This window comes from Xenopus laevis, chromosome 5L (assembly GCF_017654675.1).
Source record: "Xenopus laevis strain J_2021 chromosome 5L, Xenopus_laevis_v10.1, whole genome shotgun sequence".
NCBI classification, from domain to species: domain Eukaryota; kingdom Metazoa; phylum Chordata; class Amphibia; order Anura; family Pipidae; genus Xenopus; species Xenopus laevis.
The window spans coordinates 133,876,857-133,899,052 of NC_054379.1; the positions used below are offsets into that span (position 1 = coordinate 133,876,857).

At 39.5% G+C, this 22,196-nt stretch overlaps 1 protein-coding gene across 1 annotated transcript in view; it reads right to left on the minus strand.

Annotated features, from left to right (window-relative positions):
- Positions 1 to 1,296: 1,296 nt before the first annotated feature.
- farsb.L (phenylalanyl-tRNA synthetase subunit beta L homeolog) overlaps positions 1,297 to 22,196 on the minus strand; it is a 32,492-nt gene continuing 11,592 nt past the window's right edge. Inside the window, 6 exon segments of the mRNA NM_001087110.1 lie at positions 1,297 to 1,711; positions 11,497 to 11,646; positions 17,660 to 17,777; positions 18,251 to 18,343; positions 19,694 to 19,774; positions 20,384 to 20,591. Of these exon segments, the coding sequence (NP_001080579.1) occupies positions 1,560 to 1,711; positions 11,497 to 11,646; positions 17,660 to 17,777; positions 18,251 to 18,343; positions 19,694 to 19,774; positions 20,384 to 20,591 (802 nt within the window). The 3' untranslated portion in view covers positions 1,297 to 1,559.

The following is a 22,196-nucleotide window of genomic DNA, read 5'->3' on the forward strand; positions in this document are numbered from 1 at the left end:
ACTTTTTATTCCCTACTTGATAATCAGTGCCAAAACAAAGCACCTCGTCTGCCGTTTCCCACTGAGATAAATGCCTGCTAACTTTCCCATTAATGGGTTTATAGTTGTTTTAACTGTTGAGCAACCTATAACCACAGCTTTCAGCTGCTTCTTCTGTAATCAATGGCTCCAAATTCCAGGCTTCAAGGCCCACCAGGGGTGCTGGTATTTTTTTTTAGAATGTGCTCACATGAACAAAGTGAATATCATTAGCACAGGTGGACCTCGCATAATGACTTCTCTAAAGATTAATTCAACTACATTTAGGTGAGGACTAAACTAAAGCTGTTAACTCCTGAAACAGACTTTTGTTCCCACGTCCAATAAGCAGCAGTGCCTCAGGGCAGCTACTGATATTCATTCTACAATAAAGCTGGGAGCCATGTTGCCTTTCTTATTCTGGTGGATGTGTCAAAAAAATATATATTACTAAGAGGCAGTATAGTTTGGAAATTCAAAATGGGGAATCCTGATGGAGTCAAAGTTCTATTCCCACTCGATCCTCCAAATTACTTAATAGTCTGACTCTTCGACAGGTTGGTGGAGTAGCCATCTCCACTGCAGTTACATGATGTATAATGGAAACCGGAGAGTCTTCAAATGTGAATGAAGTAGTTTTTATTGATGCACACTTGTGCATCAATAAAAACGACTTCATTCGCATTTGAAGACTCTCCGGTTTCCATTATACTTCATGAATCCTGATGGAGTCAGCAGGTTTGATGAATTAGCATGTTTATCAAAGACTTTTGGCATTGATTTGACAGTTGTGCGGTCGAATAAGTCATAAAATAAACAGTTGCCAGTTTTTCCATAAGCATGCTTTTTAGGGTGGTGGCCTCGTGAGGCAACTTCAGAAATTCAAAGAGATTTGTATGACATCCTGCTGACGATGTGTATTCATGCCGGTGGGTGGGCATTTCGGGAGATTAGTCGCCCGAAGTAGAGATTTGTTGCTAAGCGACTAATTTCTCTGTCTGCCACGACTTTTAAGATGGTCATACACCGAAAAATCCCCTCGTTTGGTGAGTTCACCGAACGAGCAATGATCAGATTATAGTGTAGATAAATGCACGCCATCGGGAGAGGACTAAATAAAACTGCCGGCACGGTTTTTGCCCTGACAGGATAATCAACAGGTCAGATATTACTTGGGTGGACAACATAAACCTTATGTCATAGCCAAAATAAGTACTTTTCGTCTGTGTGTGTAAGATTGAGGCTATAAGGGCCCCATAGAGGGAAACAAGTATCTGGTGGGTGTTAAGTAAGTAACTTTTAATTAAACATGGACAGTTGGTACCGGCTCTCAAACTCTAGTCTATCAAGGGCCAAAGTGGCGTTATTTAACCAAACGGGATATTGTCCAGAACTCATTAAGCTCACATCATGTCAACAGTGTTTTCAATGGTGGCTGGAAGTATGTTGCTCCTATAAGTTACACGAGGCTGCTCTGTTTAAAAAGTATTTTCCAGAAGAGTAGTTGTGCAGATAAGGCAGGACACAACAAAAGGGACCCATCACACGAATGGCTCCAAATTGATCTCAAGCGCAGAGCAGGGTAAGTTCAGGTCAAATTTAGTGATGATGTCGGGATGGAGGACACCCAGTTTGCCGATACTCTGTCCATTAACTAAGATCTCTGCACAGCGACCAGGAAAGAAAGCTGGATCTGCAAGGAAAATGATAGACATTCCATTATGCAAATTGTGTAACATGTATAACATACTTATTTACAGCCTACAAATAAGCAAGGTGCTTGCTGAGTGTATAAGCACACTGCACCCTGGAGAATAGTAGCATTACATCTATTTAGCTAGAAAGAAGGTACAGGTATATGAGCTGTTATCCAGAACGCCATTATCCAGAAAGCTCCAAATTATGGAAAAGGCCGTCTCCCATAGACTAAATTTTATCCATCATTTAAAATGATTTCCTTTTTCTCTGTAATAATAAAACAGTAGCTTGTACTTGATCCCAACTAAGATATAATTAATCCTTATTGGAAGCAAAACCAACCAATTGGGTTTCATTAATGCTTACAAGATTTTCTAGTAGACTTAAGGTATGAAGATCCAAATTATGGAAAGATCCATTATCCGGAAAACCCCAGGTCCAGAGAATTCTGGATAACAGGTCCCATACCTGTAGTTTGATTCATCTCTAACTATCTCTCTGTCCTGCTATGCATCACCAGATACTACAAAAACAACCTCACCCCCCAACACCCAAAGTAATCACATCAACTCTATGATATATTAAGAGTGCCATGCACGCTGAAATATTATTATTTAACCAACAAATAATGATAAGATTGCTCAGTACATAAAGCGATGCATCAGCATGGAGACCATAATCTTGTACATTTCACTACATATAGAAAAGATGATCAGTAGACTGGCCATGAAAGTCAATACACTATTAGGGAACAGTCAGGAACATCATCCTTTGCAATGACTGTTCTATCATTATTGTCAAAGTGACTGTAAATGAACAGCTAACTTTGTCATCAAAAAGGTCTAACCTGCTTGACTAATGAAATGGATGATATCCGTGGTACAAGGACGTGTGTTTCAATCATTCCTTGAATATAACTGTCCTGGACATCATCCAAAAACTTTAATTAAAATATCTATACATTTCACCCCATCCCATTAAGGTGTTTGGCTTTGTGAATTACTTACAGGATCAATGTAAAAAAGAAAGTTTCCCTGGAGTTAAACAGCCCTGATTGTAAGAACAAACCCTGTACTACAGCTATGTAATAAGGGACGAAAAGCATAATCCAATGTCTGTTAAAAATGGTAGCTACAATCTGGTTTGCAAAGTTGAAACGCCTACAAAATTGCAGCTTCCAAGAAAAGATGATTGATTTCCCAGAAAAAAAGCTAAGTATTTATTAATAGCTAATTTAAGGAAATGTAAAACTGGGTATGGGTATGCAAGACCTTTCATAAATGTGTAAGATGAAGGTAAGTGTAAATTTGAGGTTCTACTGAAAACCCAGTTTTCTAGAATTCAATACATGCAGAAAATCTGAAAAAGAAAGGGTGATACAGCAATATACTATATTCACATGTGAATAGGGAAACAAGAATACCAGCTGACATCACAAACACAAAAAAAACATATATATTGATTATTTTTCTAACACGATGAGTACAACCATCACTTCTCCCAGCACTTTGAATGTGCAATTATAACACTGCAGGTTTGGGTTTAGAAATTACTTTGAAATGGACTTCCAGTCCCCCCTCACTAACAGGTTTAGGATAATGGTGGTTCTTTAGCTGAGTGGCCCTTGCAATGAGAATCCACACTACTAATTAGGCAGTTCATCTTATTAGGAAAGAAAAGGTGACAGTAAGCTGCTTAGTGGAGGATAGTCTCAGTTTTGCTGTACCCATGCCTAGGCCTTTGTACCAATACTGCCAATAAGCCTGGATACTGAATTTCTATAACATATTTTACAAAAGTTGGACAACAAGAAGAGTTGTCGCCTCTTACTACAGTGTTTCACTGTAATAGCTGTGACTTGTACATCACAATAACATGTTTAGTCTTATTCTGCCACATATATATATACATATACACATATATATGATCCAAAAATCTTGTTTTAACTGGTGTATCTGGAGAGAGCAATGTATGGCCACAATTACTTGGGGTCATTTATAAAGTTTGCATGGTGCATATCTATTTGCAAATCTTTGTATTGCCCATGTTCTTTCCGAACACTGATATAGTGCACTTCGCCAACAAAGTCAAGGTGTAACTCAGAGTGTGTGCATAAATATTCACAATTTGTGATTATGCCTTATTTATTCTTTCATATTAAAGAAGAACTAAACCCCCTGTACCAAAAAAAGCCCCTCATAACTGTCCTAAAAGAATAGTGGTGAAAGATGGTTTACTAATGCACAGTGCAGGGAGAGGTAGGGGAAATGCCAGGCAGTTAAGGGAGGTTTTTTTGGTACAGGGGGTAGTTCCCTTTAAAAATACTTCTTATCTAGTTTTATAAATATAACCATGCACAGGGCAAATATTTTCACTGTGCAAACCATTCTGTGCTGCGCAAAGTTTATAAATGAGCCCCACTGAAGGGTCCTGTTCAAGACTGGATTTGTGGGAAGGCCATAATGGCCCAGGCCAGAACTTTAGGGACGACATGCTTTCAAGTGGGAAACGTTTTCCAGAAGGATAACACCATTTAGATCACTGCCATTAAGTAAGAATGGTCAAAAGAGAGCTATCAGGGTAATGGCAAACCAGAAGGGTAATTTGAACTTCCCCGGCACATACATGATATGCAACCAGCACCCATGTCAAATTGGATGCCACTGTGCACCGGAATCCTTCTTGCTGATTTACAGAGGTTTAAGCTACAATCTTTGTATAATTATATAATGTTTATAATAACTACAGCTACAGTGACAGGTAGGCAGAAAATGAATTAAAGTAGCATTAAATACTGTTCAATCCTCTAATGTTGTCTTCAAAAACACTCCAAAAGGCTAAACAAGAAAGGACTATGGAGTCTGAATGCAGGCTACAGGTTTTTAAGATTTGGCTTGTGGCAACAATGTTTAATGCACACATATTCAACAGCCTTTCTACTGGAAAAGGAATATATACATAAGCCATAGATGCCCCCTACTTTCCAGGCCTGGTGAGGTGTGAATAAATACTTAATTACAGATTCCCTAGCCTCTCCCAAGACAAATTTAATTGGCGAGACAGCTTTTTTTTTTTCTTAACCTATGTAATGCCAGAGGGATGGCAACATATTGCAAAGCCATAGCTCCTCCCTTGGAAGGAAAAAGGTTAACATCTGTGGGGTTAATTGTTTGGACCGACTAATCTTTATCACATTTTATGGGCAATTAAATATCAAAAAGAACTAACTTTCTTCTAAACCACTTAAGTTTCTCTTTCTGTGTGCTTTAAAGAAGAAAAAAAAACACCCTACAGAAAATTTAAGGTAACATTATAGGCTTAGCAGTCCTATAATTTGATAGTATGTACGGAAGTGAAAGCTTACGTGCGGCAACTGAGAAGCACTTTCCAAGGCTCAAATCCCGTCTTCAGATGATTTAAAGCCCTTTCATCTCCGGCTGTGCACAAGTGGCAACATCTGAAAGCACCTCTTTGTGTTTGATCACTGCTCACCCCAAGAAACAAACCTCCAACCCAGGCCCGGACTGGAAAATCTGTAGGTTCTGGCAAATGCCTGCTGTAAGATGCCATAGAAAGTGACTTAAGTGGGCTGGCAGGAATGCCACGGCCTATTTTTGAATCCCAGTCCAGTCCTGCTGCAGCCACTGCACAAACTTGCAGCCAATACTCTGCTCATAAGGGTCCTTAATATTGCCAGTGCTCAGGGATGTCCCACCTGGGAACCAGTAGAAGTTAAAGCTCGAAGAGAATGCTGGGAGCTGGGATGTTTTTCTTTTGTTAGCTATTACAGTGGCAGTAAGTATTTAACATTTAAGACTGACCAAAAGACACAACAAAAAACAATTTCGGCAATTCTGTAATCTTTGAATTGGATGGAATACCAAATTCTCCACTGGAGGATGAAACATCTAAACCCACATTTGCACATTAATATAGTAATGGCACCAGCACACACAATAGTGGACTGCAAAGAAAGTGTTGTCACACACACACTTATACAGAGCCATTCATCACCCTAGGAACTCATGCTCTAAAGTTATTGTTATTGCTACTTTTTAATACTTATTTTTCTATTCAGACCCTCTACTATTCATATTCCAGTCTCTCATTCAAATCAGTGCAAGGTTGCTAGGGTATTTATTTTACATAGTTATAGTTACATAGTTAAATTTGATTGAAAAAAAAGTCCATCAAGTTCAACCCCTCCAAATGAAAACCCAGCATCCATACACACACCCCTCCCTACTTTCACATAAATTCTATATACCCATACCTATACTAACTATAGAGTTTAGTATCACAATAGCCTTTGATATTATGTCTGTCAAAAAATCATCCAAGCCATTCTTAAAGGCATTAACTGAATCAGCCATCACAACATCACCCGGCAGTGCATTCCACAACCTCACTGTCCTGACTGTGAAGAACCCCCTACGTTGCTTCAAATGAAAGTTCTTTTCTTCAGTCTGAAGGGGTGGCCTCTGGTGCAGTGATCATCTTTATGGGTAAAAAGGTCCCCTGCTATTTGTCTATAATGTCCTCTAATGTACTTGTAAAGTGTAATCATATCCCCTCGCAAGCACCTTTTTTCCAGAGAAAACAACCCCAACCTTGACAGTCTCCCCTCATAATTTAAGTCTTCCATCCCTCTAACCAATTTAGTTGCACTTAGTCTCTGCACTCTCTCCAGCTCATTTATATCCCTCTTAAGGACTGGAGTCCAAAACTGCCCCCATACTCCAGATGAGGCCTCACCAGGGACCTATAAAGAGGCATAATTATGTTTTCATCCCTTGAGTTAATGCCCTTTTTTATGCAAGACAGAACTTTATTTGCTTTAGTAGCCACAGAATGACACTGCCCAGAATTAGACAACGTGTTATCTACAAAGACCCCTAGATCCTTCTCATTTAAGGAAACTCCCAACACACTGTCGTTTAGTGTATAATTTGCATTTATATTATTTTTGCCAAAGTGCATAACCTTGCATTTATCAACATTGAACCTCATTTTCCAGTTTGCTGCCCAGTTTCCCAACTTAGACAAATCACTCTGCAAAATGGCAGCATCCTGCATGGAACCTATAGTTCTGCACAATTTAGTATCATTCGCAAAAATAGAAACAGTACTTTCAATGCCCACCTCCAGGTCATTAATTAATATGATTGCTGGGACTAGAATGCTGAAATTGCAAACTGGAGATCTGCTGAATAAAAAGCTAAATAACTCAAAAAACACAAATAATTGCAAATTGTCTCAAAATATCACTCTCTACATCATACTAAAATATTGATTTCAAGATGAACAAACCCATCATACACATAGAAATATAATCTTCAGTTTTCTATACAATTTGAACACAGTTTGTTCATGAATAAGTCAACAGTTCTAGATGGGCTGAACTGCATCTGCAATTAACAGTGGCTCAGCGGTTAGTATTGCTGTCTTTACTTATATTAGCCTCACTCCCACAGGGGGTTTGGTTCAAATTATCTGAATTCTACAATGGTTTTTCTTCCATCTTCCTTTAGAAAGGTAAATATAAGGGCACAATTCAAGGTCAACTCAAAGCACTCTGTCTCTGCTTTTATCTGTTAGTAAATCTTCGAGCAATCCCCACATTATGATTAGCACTCGGCCTTCATAAATAGTTGGTTCTTCTCATAGTTGTTCCCTGAAGGAATACCTCTAGATGCATTGCATCCAAGGGCAGCAACGTAACAACTATTTTTTCTACCTAGAAATGCAAATATAGGTAAAATTACAGACTCAGCTTCCTAAAGAGACATAAAAAATGTATTGCAACACAATTCTTGAAGTAGCCTTTGTGAAGGGAAGGCTTCCATCTGCAGCACCCAATCTCCACTTTATTTATTTCATAACTTTAGACCAGGGGCCTATTTATCATGCTGTGTAAAACACTGGAGACAAACATCCCGGGTGATGTTGCCCATAGCAAACAATGAGATCTTTGCTTTCTAACTTGTAGGTGACTGTTCAAATCTAATAGCGGAGTGGAGTGTTTGCTATGGGTGACATCACCGGTGATGGTTTTCTCCAGTGTTTTACACAGCATGATGAATAAGCCCAGAGGTGTCCATTGGGTCACATACCTTTAGTGATTTAGCCACCCTAACTTTAGCTTCCTGGGGATATTTCTAGAAAATCCATCTGCACTAGTTACATTTCTTATAAATGCAATCAGTCTTCAATCAGTGCCATCCAACAAATTGTATTTATCAGTGGACTTATACATGATCTGGCACGTTTCCCGTAACCTGCCACCAGCAACCTCCCAACACCACTGGCCAGACAGCTCAACTGACCAACAAGCCACATGATCAGGGAGTTGCAACTAGAAGCATCATTGGTGATGTTGCCCATAGCAACCAGACAGCTCTTTGCTTTAGTGTTTGCTTTAGGTGAGTGAACAAATCTGATTGTGGATTGGTTGCTATGGACAACATCACCAATGATGTCTGTCTCCAATATTAATAAGTATGTCCCTTAAACCACTTGTGGTTCCCACTTTTCAAACTGAGGGGCTCAAAGGATGACACAGAGTGGGGCCCTAGTCCAATTTCCAGTTAGGTTTAATTGTGCAACCATATATCTGTACCCTTGCTGAGACCCAACAAAATACTGGTCTATAAATTCTGAAGAGTAATGTCGGACTGAGGTGTCCGGGCCCAGCCTAGGCCAGTCAAATAGGAAAATTATATCACAGTCTGGGAAACAAGCTGATTTTAATAGACGTGCAACCTCTTATATGCCAATAAACCAGGAATTGTAGAATAGCCAACCTGATACTGGAGACCCTAGATCAGCGTCTTGTAACCTGCATACATTATGCAGTGATTGTAATGCTCCCCATGTTGCAGGTGTATGTATCATTGGTTAAGGAGAATATCTGGGTAGGCACAAGGCTGTACCATACACAGAAAAGTCATGTAATATATTTCTCCTTCATGTCCATAATCATGGTGGGATATAGGTGGAAACTTTAAAGTGGAAACGCTTGTATGCATCCAATTATGTGGATGAAAATACCCCCCCCCCCTTCCTTGCTGAGGCCGAAAATCTCATTATGTAGGGTTCTTTCTGGCGAAGTTAATTAAGCATATTACTTGACATGCACATTGTGTAACAGAGAATGGCACATACCAGAGGTGCTTTGGGGGGGGGGCAATATCACTCCCAAAAAAAATGTATCTTATTAGGAGGACACTAATAATTACTGAATTAAGGACAATAATGGCAGGTGCATTGTCTAGCAGTTTTCACACTTTCCAAGTCACAGCAGGTGGATGGGTGGAGGTTAACTAACACTCAAGTGGGTTTTGCATATAGTGCGGAACAAAGCTGCAGATTACACGGCCTACCATAAAGCTCTGATTACTGGCACTAATGCTGCAATCACACCTCAACACACACTTTGCTGCTGCCCAGGTCATGAACAATGAATAGAAATATATGCATCACTACCTCTAATTGGCCCACAGAAATCTTTATTTCAGTTATCTAGGAAAAAGTAGTATTTAGGTTAAAGGAAAACTATACCCTCAAACAATGTAGGTCTCTATAAAGATATATTGCTTAAAACCGCTGCTTCATGAAAATAAACCATTTTCATAATATTGTACTTTTTTATTGTATGTGCCATTGGGTCATCATAAATATAAAATTGCCATTTTAAAAAAAAAGGATAGCCCCCTGGGATCGTACGATTCACTGTGCACACATACACACCAAACAAACCATACATGTTAGGTCACATGAGCCAATTAACAGACAGAGTTCTGTCTTTTGCTTCCTCACTTCTTCCTACTTCAGTTAGAGTTGTAGTATTTCTGGTCAGGTGATCTCTGAGACAGCACACAGACCATCACAAAATGGTGGTTCAAGGCAAGAGATGTAAAAGGGCAATATTTACATAAATATATATAGCGGTATGACAAGATTATTTAATATGCCACTTAATTTGATATAAACTGTGATATCTGTTGCTTAAGTATTACTTTTGGGGGTATAGTTTTCCTTTAAACAATGTTTACGGCACTCGCAGGTTTGAGCTTCAAAACAAAAGGGTTTTTATTGAAAATGCAACATTTTCAGACACTTTCCTCAGGAACAAAAAAAGGCTTTCAGCACAGCTCTACTGGACATATTTTTTAAAGGGAAAAAAAAGAGATTTTAAAAAAGGGGAATCATCTTAAAAGTCATATATGCTGTTGTGTGTTTTGCCAGTGTAAATTCTTTTCCTTAATCATATGTCCATTGTGCATCTAGAGATTGACTATAGTGTTTTGTGTGGATATGATTGGGTCTTAAATTGTAAATACCACTGGGGCGGGGGCCGATGTGAGGTGATGAACAATCTCTGTAAATGTGTCTGTGCCATATAAATAATAAACAACTAGGGAGATTTCAGGGTAGATTAGTTGCCCGAAGAAGAGAAGATTTGTCGCTGGATGACTAATCTCCCCAAAACGCTATGTGTGCCACCACCCTAACAGTTTGTTTTCTTGCTATGCAAATATGGGCCCTATTGAAGCTTACATAAAAGCTGCACAGTAAAGCATGGGTCTACCATAGTCACTTCCCATTTACTTCAATGCATGGAAGCACTTGCACCTGCCACTTTTCAGGTTTAAAAACAAAGTTCTGCCACGTTCTTCCTATTCAAAAGCATGGGAAGCAGCAGTAGCTCTCTGTGCCATCAGTCATAGTATATAAGCTAATTGATATGCTCTGCCCTGTAACCAGATGATAACTTCCCCCGAGCTCAGAATCACAGATAAAATGGAATCTCCCAGACTGTAGGTAACACACAGATTGGGTACAATTACTACCCCTGTAAGTAGCAAAACATCACAATTTCACTGTGATAATTTTTCACAGCTTCTTCCCCCAGAGGACATGACAGGTCAGCACAGCAGGTCAGGGCCACAATCGTTAAGTATTTTAGGAACAGAAGGTGCACAAACAATTGCACATTATACATATGCTCACTGGTCTACAGTGGGATATACCAAGGCTAGTTTGGGAGGCTCTTCTAAGAGAAATAATACTGTGCATAGCCAGTCAAAATACAGATAATAAAAGAAGTGTATTGATATGGTGTGTCTAACAGTGTCTAACAGAAACACACAAGCATGTCATAATGTCAGTACACCAAAATTATACAAATTAGACAGAAGATGCAGATTTTTACAAAATGTTGACACAAATTTCAATGCAGGAAAATCCCAGTATTTCAAGTATAATGATACATACACTCTTTCCAAAACAATGCGGGTCCCCTGCCCAAGCAATGGACACGCCCATGTTTATGCCTTGTTCCCTGCCTGTGAAATTCCACCCCCCCCCAGCCAAACTTAGCATACCTGATAGCAGCTATTCGGGCCACCTAACTACAGAATCAAGGTAACTGTTGCATTGTCTCAATGCAGTATCCCCGTATAGTGACCCTAAATTAAAGTGGCCCCAATGCTCAAAAAATTTTATTCACGCTATGTACAAATCCGCAGGGACAAAAATAAAAAATGAATATAGAATTACAAAAAAAAAATGAAAACAAGATTTTCTGCTCACAATTTAAATGGCAATGTTTCACTGCTTTTTTAATGGGAAACACAATATGTATAAAATTATTTGGATTCGTTAAAAAGCAAAATTCTTGTTTGGAACAAATCAGTAATTTCCAGTAAGAACATAGGGTCCATTAAGGCCGAAAATAAAGGTTATTCTGCTTTCCTACCCAGCCAGTGGGGTGCTTACCTTGTGCTGCTTTGATGGTGTACCCATTCTCCCCAGGACACACTGCCAGCAGTTGCATGGTTCGGTCCAGGAGGCCATGTATCACCTCAAATCCAGGGTTCTTGTTGTAGTAAACAGCGCACAGATGTCGATAATTTCTGGCGCCCACATCTTAAATGACACAAATAATGAAATTGTTACTAATGGCTTACTAATCACTTTGCCACCATTCTCAGCATATACAGGTATAGGACCTCTTATCAATGCTCTGGATCTTCATACCTTAAGTCTATTAGAAAATCACTTCAACATTAAAGGAAATCTATACCCCCCAAACAATGTAGGTCTCTATAAAAAGATATTGCATAAAACAGCTCATATGTAAAATCCTGCTTCATGTAAATAAACCATTTTCATAATAATATACTTTTTTAGTAGTATGTGCCATTGGGTAATCATAAATAGAAAATTGCCATTTTTAAAAATTTGGACAGCCCCCTGGGATCGTAGGATTCACTGTGCACACAAACACCCCAAATAAACCATACTTGTTAGGTCACATGAGCCAATTAACAGACAGAGTTGTGTCTTTTGCTTCCACACTTCTTCCTGTTACAGTTAGTGTTGTAGTATTTCTGGTCAGGTGATCTCTGAGGCAGCACACAGACAATCGCAAAATGGTGGTTCAAGACAAGAGATGTAAAAAGGCAGTTTTTACTTAAATTTACCGTATATTCCAGTTTGGTAAGATTCTCTCATATGCCACTTAATTTGATATATTGCTTAAAGGAAAACTATACCCCCCAAAATGAACACTTAAGCAACAGATCGTTTATATCATATTAAGTGGCAGTGCGGTGTATACAAGGTTACTGGTTATTGCCTATTTACTGAACGGATTCATTCTACCCACACAGAGGAGTTAACAGAGGCAAGAGGGCGACATTCCGATATAAGGAAAGTATCAATGTTTGCGCCAGTGGGAAGCAGACACACAGAGACAAGGAGAAACAAAAGGAGCGATCAGATAGCACAATAAAGAGAGAGATGAAGATAATAGGAGAATGGCGTAAAGGGTAGACAATCAAGATCAAGTGCAAGCCAAAATGAGCTGCAGACTCTGTCCTTTTATATGCAAGGGGAGAAATTAGGACCAGACGTGAGAGAGCCATGCGCCATCTGTACATTGTCAAGCATCAAACATTCCCTATCTTGTGTTGCTCCTTCAATGTCCGGGCAGCTGAGATTTCAGTTCCCTTTTTTCTGCTCTAACTGCAACCTTGTACTTAACTAGACCGCCAATTACACCCACACCGTGCACAAACGCACTTCTTTACAAAAACAATATTGTAATATATATATATATAATGTTACTGTATATGGAAAATGTATTATGCATAATATATAAGTGGGATCACAAAGAACAATGTAAAATGTGGGGAAACATAAAATCAGGGGATGTAAAATTGAGGTTTCACTGTATTATACATGCATTTGTATTTTGCATACATACTATATGGATTTACCTATGCCATTCACACATTATTCAACCTACCACATGTGGACAGATCATACAAAATTATTCAACATCTATGGCTCCTCTGGACATGCTGGGGGGCATAAATGTCCTGGCAGAGCTGCATATGTTGCCTAGACTCAACAGATCCTCATTCAATTTACAGGATAGAATTATGAAATTGGCTACAAAGGTTTGCACCATTATGCTATGTGTATGGTGGCTGATGATCCCGACCGATATCCATGTACTGTGGATAATGGTCGGTTTGGTAATCGAAAGGTTTGAAAATTTCATCTACAGTTGAAACGTGCTGGCCGGTGCATGAGGAGCCGAAAGCATATAGCCATACCATATAATTTAGGCGAATCAGTCTGAGAGCGAACATAATTGGCCCACTTTAAAAATACAGTGTTAAGCTTGGTACAGAGATAAGTACAGCCTTAATGACACTTTTCAAGGTCCAGGAATGGGAATTACTTGCCTGGGAAAACTTGTTTCTGCGATAAGGACAAAAGCAGCTTGGTGATGGAGTACTATGATTCATTAACACTCTAATGACAGAATAACTAGGGCACGCTGATTTTGTTGTATATTATGAATGAAATAATAAATTATGATTATGTTTTAATTGCTTTAGATGAAAAGCTATTTATGCCATTTATATCACTTATGTGCTATTTATTTTGAGGTTTGATGATGGCTAAATGAAAGAATGAATGAATGAATGAATGAGTAAGTGAAGTTTATCTAACAATATGTTGTACCCACGTTTGCAAAGGCTGGAGTGCAAATCTATTAGGGTGAAAGCACACAATGCTATTCAACTGCTCCTTGTTTGCTAGGGAAGACATCCCAAGTGGGTGCAATTGCTTTTAAACATTGCCTACAGGGGTGCTTGGCTCTCTGCAGAGTTCTGTGCAAGAATGCAGACTTGGCTTTTTTAAGCATTAAAGGGGTTGTTCACCTTCCAAACACTTTTTTCAATTCAGTTGTTTTTAGATTGTTCCCCAGAAATAAAGACTTTTTTTCAATTACTTTCCATTATTTATTTTTTACTCTTTTTACAAAATCTAAGTTTAGAGTTGAATGTGTCTGTCTCTGGAGTTTGAGTCAATATTAGAAAAACGGTCACACATAGAAAATGGAAAGTCATTGGAAAAAGTCTTTATTTCTGGTGATCTATCTGAAAACAACTAGTTGTTTGAAGGTGAACTACCCCTTTAAGCACTCCCCTAAGCCAAAATCCAAGCTCTCACATTATGTAATAATGACAAGGGATTCTCCTAGTTTAGCAGTTACTTTCCTATAGCAACTTTGTACCTATGATACATTTTTTTTTATCAAAGAAAAAGTGTGGGTCACTAGAGATAAGGTGGCCATACACGGGCCGATAAAAGCTGCCGACATACCGTGTCGGCAGCTTATTGGCCTGTGTATGGGGCCCCCCAACGGGCTTCACCGATCGAGATCTGGCCGAAAGTCTGCCAGATCTCGATCGGATGGGACGAAAAATCCCGTCAGATCGCGGCCGCATCTGTTCATTGATGCGGTCCCGCGATCCGACCCCCGTTTCCCATGCGTTAGGATCCGATCGTTGGGCCCTAGGGCCCACGATCGGATCAGCCCGATATTGCCCACCTCAAGGATCTCTCAGTGTATGGCCACCTATAAAGTATTTAAATATAGATCTACAATGGTTAACATTGCAGCCTTAAATGCCTTGGGGGTCTGAATCAGATTCTAACCAGGTATGTTCTATGTTCCTGAATAGGTTTCCTCCTGGTACTCCAGTTTCTTCCCATTCTTCCAAAAACAAGTTCACTGACTCAGCACCCTAGGAAGCCTGGCCGGTTGGAGCAACCAACAGGCGTAGTTCCAGCCCTGCACTGGCTGCTGCAAAAACGGACCCTAATGTATGTGAATATGATAGGATAAACAGATTGCAAGCTCCACTGGGGAAGGGACTGATGTAATATATAACCTTTATAGTGCTGCAGAATATGTCAGATTGAATTATACAGGTATGGGAACTGTCATCCATAATTCTAGGGACCAGGGGGCTTTTGGATTTTCAATCTTCATACCTTAAGCCCTCTAGAAATTTATGTAAACATTAAATAAACCCAATAGGATGGTTTTACTTTCAATAAATGATATCTTAGTTTGGATCAAGTACAAGGTACTGTTTTATTGTTACAGATAATAAGGAAACTGTTTTTAAAATGTTGGATTATTTGTCTATGGGAGATGGCCTTCCCGTAATTAGGAGCTTTCTGTATAACTGTATAACAGATCTCATATCTGTAAAAGTATTAGTCCTGTTTCATGTATTGTGTGTAATGCTGCCACACAGAGCTTATATAGTTTATGAAATAGAATTTGGTAAAATATTTTTTGGGAATATTTTCTGCCTTAAAGGATCAGTAACACCAAAAAAATTAAAGGTGTTTTAAAAGAATGAAAATATCATGTAGTGTTGCCCTGCACTGGTAAAACTGTGTTTGCTTCAGAAACACTACTATAGTTCATATAAACAAGCTGCTGTGTAGCAATGGCAGGAAATTGAAAAAAGTCTATATGGCACAGGATAAATAGTGGATAACAGATAACTCCATTATGTTCTACAGAGCTTATCTGCTGTGTAACCTGACCCTTTTCTCCTTTAAATGGCTTTTTTATATAAACAATAGTAATGTTTCTGAAGCAAACACAAAGGTTTTATACCAGTGCAGGGAAAAAATGCATTATAATTTTATTACTTTAAAACACTTTCATTTTGATGTTATTGTTCCTCCAATAATTTGGATGTTATGGATGACACAACCACACAGGTCATACAGTATGAGGAGGCGCAGGAGTCAGATTTTATGGGTAATACTGCCACCCGGAGGTGATGTAAGATATGGAACTGCATATCTTAAACTGCATATCACGTGTAATACTGTCATTCTCAGGTGATTTAGTATAAGCAAGACCCCAATTGGAGGCTGGGGGACTAGTTACATATAAAGTTATGTAAAACTTGTGCAATTTACGTAGCGTCTTTAAAATCTGCAGTGGCTTGCCTAGAAATGTATGTAACTTACATAGAGGCTTACAGTACATAACTTACATCTTAAGCAATGACTGCAGAAAAGCTTGACAGGGACAAGCTGGAGCAAATTCCAATGAGCCCAAATAAACTGACTGACTTATTAACACATTAATGAAAGGAACGATTTATATTAACTTGTTATAGGGTAACATCAGTGGGATCTATTTACTAGATGATATGAGCTACCACATGAACATAGTTATTGGGCCCCACAGCAACATCATTGGGCCCCTAAACTCTGGGAACAAGACATTTTCCATGAACATATATTACAGCTGCTTATCAGCCCCTGGGGCCCCAGCGGTGGTTAGGTGTGCTTCCTCTATGGGTAGTCAAATGATTTGTAAGTTTTTACATAGTAAGGGCAGAGACACACGCTGTTATTTCGGGAGATTAGTCACGCAGCGACAAATCGCTTTTTCTTTGGGCGACTAATCTCCCCAAACTGCCTTCCCACCGGCTAGACTGTGAAACGCTGGCGGGATGGCACTTGGAACGTTTCACTCGGAGCGATGTGAGTGCCATCCCGCCTGCTATTTACTTTGTAGCCGATGGGAAGCCAGTTCGGGGAGATTAGTCATCGAAGAAGCGATTTGTCGCTGGCCGACTAATCTCCTGAAATAGCAGCGTGTGTCTCTGCCCTAACTGTGGTTGAAAAATAAAATACACCCAGCGAGTTCAAATGTTTGTCCTTGAAAACCTACCTGCTAGTTAATCATTTTTGTAGAGCACACAAGAGTGTGGCCAAAAATATTTGTACTTCACCCTTGTGTTCATGGGGGACCCCATATGAATAACCCCATATGAGTATTGTACTGGGCCCCAAAGTTTTAGATGGAGCCCTGAGTATAACAGAGATGTTATACCAATAGATAGATGCCATGGATAATACCACTACCCTGAGGAGGTAAATATTACAGGAAAATGCATATGCCAGATATCCAGTGTTGATGCAGTATAAGTAACAATGTTCTCCCCAGGCCCTTTTTGGTGGGCGCATCGACCACCATTAATATTTCTGCCGATCGACTCCCCTGCACCACCCACTGCACGCTTTGCACTATATATTTTTGTTCTGAAGCAGGTAGGACCGGGCATTTTATTTGCTGACACTCACAGTCCTATCGGCTGCCTCAGAAACCTGCTCGAATAAGGTGGGAGTGATGGGGAGGGATGTCATTGTTTTGGATTTTTTTTTTCTCTGTTGGCTTATTCTTTTCCCCACCCACCACTTTTTTTCTGGGGAGAACACAGAGTCAGATATCATGGAAATTAATGGAGTATAGAACAGGAGTATAGAACAGGAGTATAGCACCATCTACCAACCATAAAGAGTATAGCTAAAAAAAGGCATCACATTAACAGAGTTTGATGGAGATGTATTTCACAGAGGTATATTTTGGCTGGACTATATTATGCGAGGCTCCTACAGGCCTAAGTACTTATGCAACAGGTGGGACTATTCTACCAACTACTCTTCTAGGTATTAGAGTGCTAGGGATAACTAATCGCACCTAGCACATTGTGTGCTTTGCTCAGACCCCCCTGTAAGTATACTGCAATGCTTTTACCTTTAGAGGGATCCTTCACAACCACATCAGAGATCTCAAACAGCTTCAGGGGCAAGGGCATTTTTCGGTTGGCTGCAATGGTTTTCAGCAGGCCCGGGAGAAGAGTTGTGCGAGCCACCTGATCATTAAGGACATAAGCAAGTTAGGTGCAAATCTACCCAGAAAATATTATTACCATAAAGATGTGACTCCTTCAGTACAATGGGGTACTTTACATAACGCAGCGTTGTAGACCAGGGGTCCCCATCCACCGGGTCGCGGCCCAGAACCGGGGTGCAGACACTCCTGCACTGGGCCACCGAGCCCAGCCCACAAAAACGATGCATCCAAACTTGCTGCCAACCCCCGCCAACCCTACCCCGACCCCACCCCTAACCTTGCAAAAAAAAAAAAAAAAAAACTTTTTGCACCGGTCTCAAAAAGGTTGGGGACCGCTGTTGTAGGTCAGTATGATTCTGCACAATATGCGAGGAATGCAGTAACTCAAGCATTAGAACAATGCCACAGTATAACAAATGAAACTGATCATAGCATTTAAACACTGGGAGATAAGCAATGGCAAAACATAGAACATTCCTTGAGGGTACTGACCTGAAATTCAGTTGTTTTGGGGTTGGAGATATGTGCAGCTTTAGTGGCAGAGACTGGTATGCCAAGCTTATCAGAGATATCATCTACAGAGCACTGCAGATAAAAAGCACAGATACATATCATACATACCCTGCTGAGTACAAAGGACAAGTAGAAAGGAAACAAAAAAAAAATTATTTTAATTGAATGACCTGAATAATGTTATTTTATTAAAAAAAATGTTTAGTACACCTGGGACATTAGACATGTGAATCCCAACTTCTTCCAGAAGCTTTATGTATGGCCACCTTGATCCAAAACTGGCTCAGGTTACGTGTCAACCATTTTTTTCTGTCTTAAGGCTGGAAGCACTGCCATATAACTAAATCAGTAAATCTCTTTAAATATAACAAAGCACAAAAAGGGGGCATCTACCCAATGAGGGTATTTATATCAGCAGTGCTCCTGTGAACTCCAAATCTAAGTTTGATATTGGGGTGCAAGGTTACTGGCAGCCAATTGGTAGACATGCCTGTCCTAATATACACATGCCACTATCATATTTTTAAATAACCAATTTTCCTTATACTTTACATTGTCACCATCCCAACTTGACTATAAACATTTTTCCCAGCTGGGAAGATTTTACATAATCTTTATTAGAATTCATATTTGCAGTTTTCCACTGCTTATATTATAAAAGTGTAATCTGAGGTCCCCCTGCTGTACAGCCAGACCAAGGCCCAGTCAGAACTGCAAAACCTTAATTTACTGAAGAAGAAAGGATCTCATGACATGTTCCTGCTCAGCTCTATTTCCCGTCACATTGGGTAATAGAAATGACTGAGCATGGAGACATCAAGAGATTTTAACGCCCTGAGGCCTGTTGTAGTAAATGAGCTACTGTCTATCTATATTCACAACCCTCAGAAACGACTACATTCCTATATTGTCCTAAATTTGGGAATTTCTATATACAACAAGGTGGGAATTAAAGGATCTTTAAATTTTATTACATAACATTAGTATTAATGATTACATCATAAACCTGAGAATCAACAGCGTGCCCACAAAAATCTATTTCCATACCATTATTCAACCCTCTGCTGCTCTTAGAATAACAAGTGCACTTACAGAACCTGAAGAGCAGACATGTAATCTATTATTAAGCCACTTAAATGAATCTAAGAATGAATACAGGCATCCTATTAACAATGAAAGATGCTCTGCTTCATTCTGCAATGGAACCAGACACTGGTTTGTCTTGCAAACATGTTTATTTACCACACTGAAACAATAAGCCCCGGCTGAAATAAGAATGATCGTGCTATATGTTTCTTTTTAATCAATAGAATTAGATTAGGGTCAAATGAATCTGATCATTTCCTGATACTATACTTCCTTATCTAAACATGAAGAGGTCTAATTTTATATGAAATAGAGGCAATTATAATAAATAAGTACCAGAGCAAATGTCAGGGCTTCTGTGAATCCAGCAGCAGCCAAGTCCTGGCGCAGTAATTCAGTGAGTTTATTAAGTGGAAGCTAAAAAACAAAGAGTATGTTAGTCTTATCATTCTTGTACTCTTATTCCTAGTGAGAAACACTTTGTTGTTCCCTAGTTCTGGAAAGAAACATGTGAGTTAGAGACTTGAATCACAGGTAAGGGTTGAGGACAATTCACTTATTTAGGTAATGTTAAAAATCATGAATAAAGCTCACAACAAACTAGCGCGTGATGGTTTTAACACCGCTGGTGATTTTTGGCTGGAACGTACACGATTCGGGAGCGGATACATGTAGCAGCACAGCATCATCTCCTTCAAGGGTCAGTGGGGCTCATTTATCAACACTGGGCAAATTTGCCCATGAGCTGTTACCTATGGCAACCAATCAGATTGCTGTATTCATTGTTCTTCTTGCAGCTGGATTTATAAAGCTAATCACTGATTGGTTGCTATAGGTAACAGCCCATGAGCAAATTTGCCCAGTGTTGATAAATGAGCCCCAGTGAGTGATCCCTGCTCTTGTGCTCGTTCAGGACAATTAGGTCTGAAAACCTTCACTAAACATTTAAATAACTAGCAAAAGAAAATGCTTATTATGATATCACAGGCTTATAAATCCATCAAAACCCTGGTGAAAACCACTTACCTGGTTGGCTATTGTGTACGTTTTGGGAATGACCATCTTGATGTTATTGAACCCGTAAGCAACAGCCGCATCCTCCACAATGTCACAGGCATGGATAATGTCTGCTCTTGTTGGAGGGACCTCTATTTCGATTTGCTCCCCATCTTCCAACACGTGAGACTTTAAGCACATCCGTGTGAGCAGCTTTGCCAGGTTGGCTGGTGTTTCGCTGATAAAACAGAAGCATATACAATGGATGCCTAATTCAAGACATATGCAGGCAATGTCAAAAATATAGGATTTTATACAACATATAGCTTAGGTAGGAGGGACTTTCTGAAGGCAAAGGAATACTGTAACCAGAAAGGGTAAGTTTTAAATCTAGAGACCTGCAAACTGTTGTGTGTGTCTGTTTAATACAAAAATAAGAATTTAGAATAGATGAGTAGATGCATTCTGTTTGGTTAAGAGTTTGGCATGATTTTAACTGTGAATTCCTCCTAGAGGATTATAGTTATATATCTGCATTTGCAAGGTCAAAGACTGTCAGTGCCTAACCCTAGCTGGAACCAGCAGAAAACGTTGATCTGATGATTAAACTCCTAACACTGACTACTAGGGGTACTAGCAGCACTCACAGCTTGGGTGAGAGTGTCTCTTGATGCAGTGAGAATTTCCGGCTGCTCAGATTTGTTATCAAATGAAGGATACAAGATAATAATGAGCATTGCATAAATTCCATTTGCCTTCTCCAGGCTTGCATCTAAATTACTTAGAGTAAAATAGCTCAAATACACATGCATACACAATTAAACTGCAACTTGACACTTGTTTGGGCTTAACAACATGCTCCAGAAGCAAAGGAAATAAAGATTATTGGTATATATTATGCAATTGCTTAGAATGAGTTATTGTTTGGGTAAAAGAATATGATCTGCAAACGGTGTTTGGCTGCTGTCCTGTACAAGACAATTGTATCCCTTGATAATAGCAGCAGCATTTTTGGCTGGAAGGGTTTCCTGTTCATTTGATTAACCCCACTCACAGCAACTGCCTGTTTCTCTAGATTCTTAATGGAGTAGTGATTTGCACTGTGCCACTTCTTAAAAGGGACATATGCTCTTCTGGGCGCTTTTTCATTTTACATAATTTTTTTTCTTAGAATTTATATTTACAGTTTTTGCGCTGCTTATATTATAAAGGTGTAACCTGAGGGCATCCTGCTATACGGCCAGGGCAAGGCCCAGCTGCAAAACATTAATTTACTGAAGAAGAAAGGATCTCCTGATATGTTCCTGTTCAGTTCTAATACTTGTTACATTACACAAAAAACAGTAGAAGCACACAGCCATCAATATTTATTCAGAGCTATTTACTTATGCACATGGACACGCACAGTTTAGCTTAGTACGTATTTGACCCACCCATATCTATCAAACAGATAAGTACCCATAAAAGATAATTTTGGAGCCCACAGTCTAAAAACAAATAATAAGGAACATTGACAGGCATAACTGATAGAAAGGGAGGGTCAGTGCCCACAGCCTGGTAGCCCTGTGCTTGCATGGGTTTCCTATGGGTGCTCTGATTTTCTGGAATTGATACCAAAAACACGTAGGCTAGTGTAGCGGGGTAAACCTCTGCACGTTTATTTGCGCCAGTGATGTAACGTTTCAGGGGCGTACCTCTTCAGACATGCAGAACATCCCATACAGCGTCTTATACCCCAAGAAATTAACCTGTTAATTATCTAGCCATAAAAGTGACTAATTAGTGTAGTGCAACCTATTCAAATAAATAATAGGTATTTGTAATAGTCCATATCAAAAGGTCC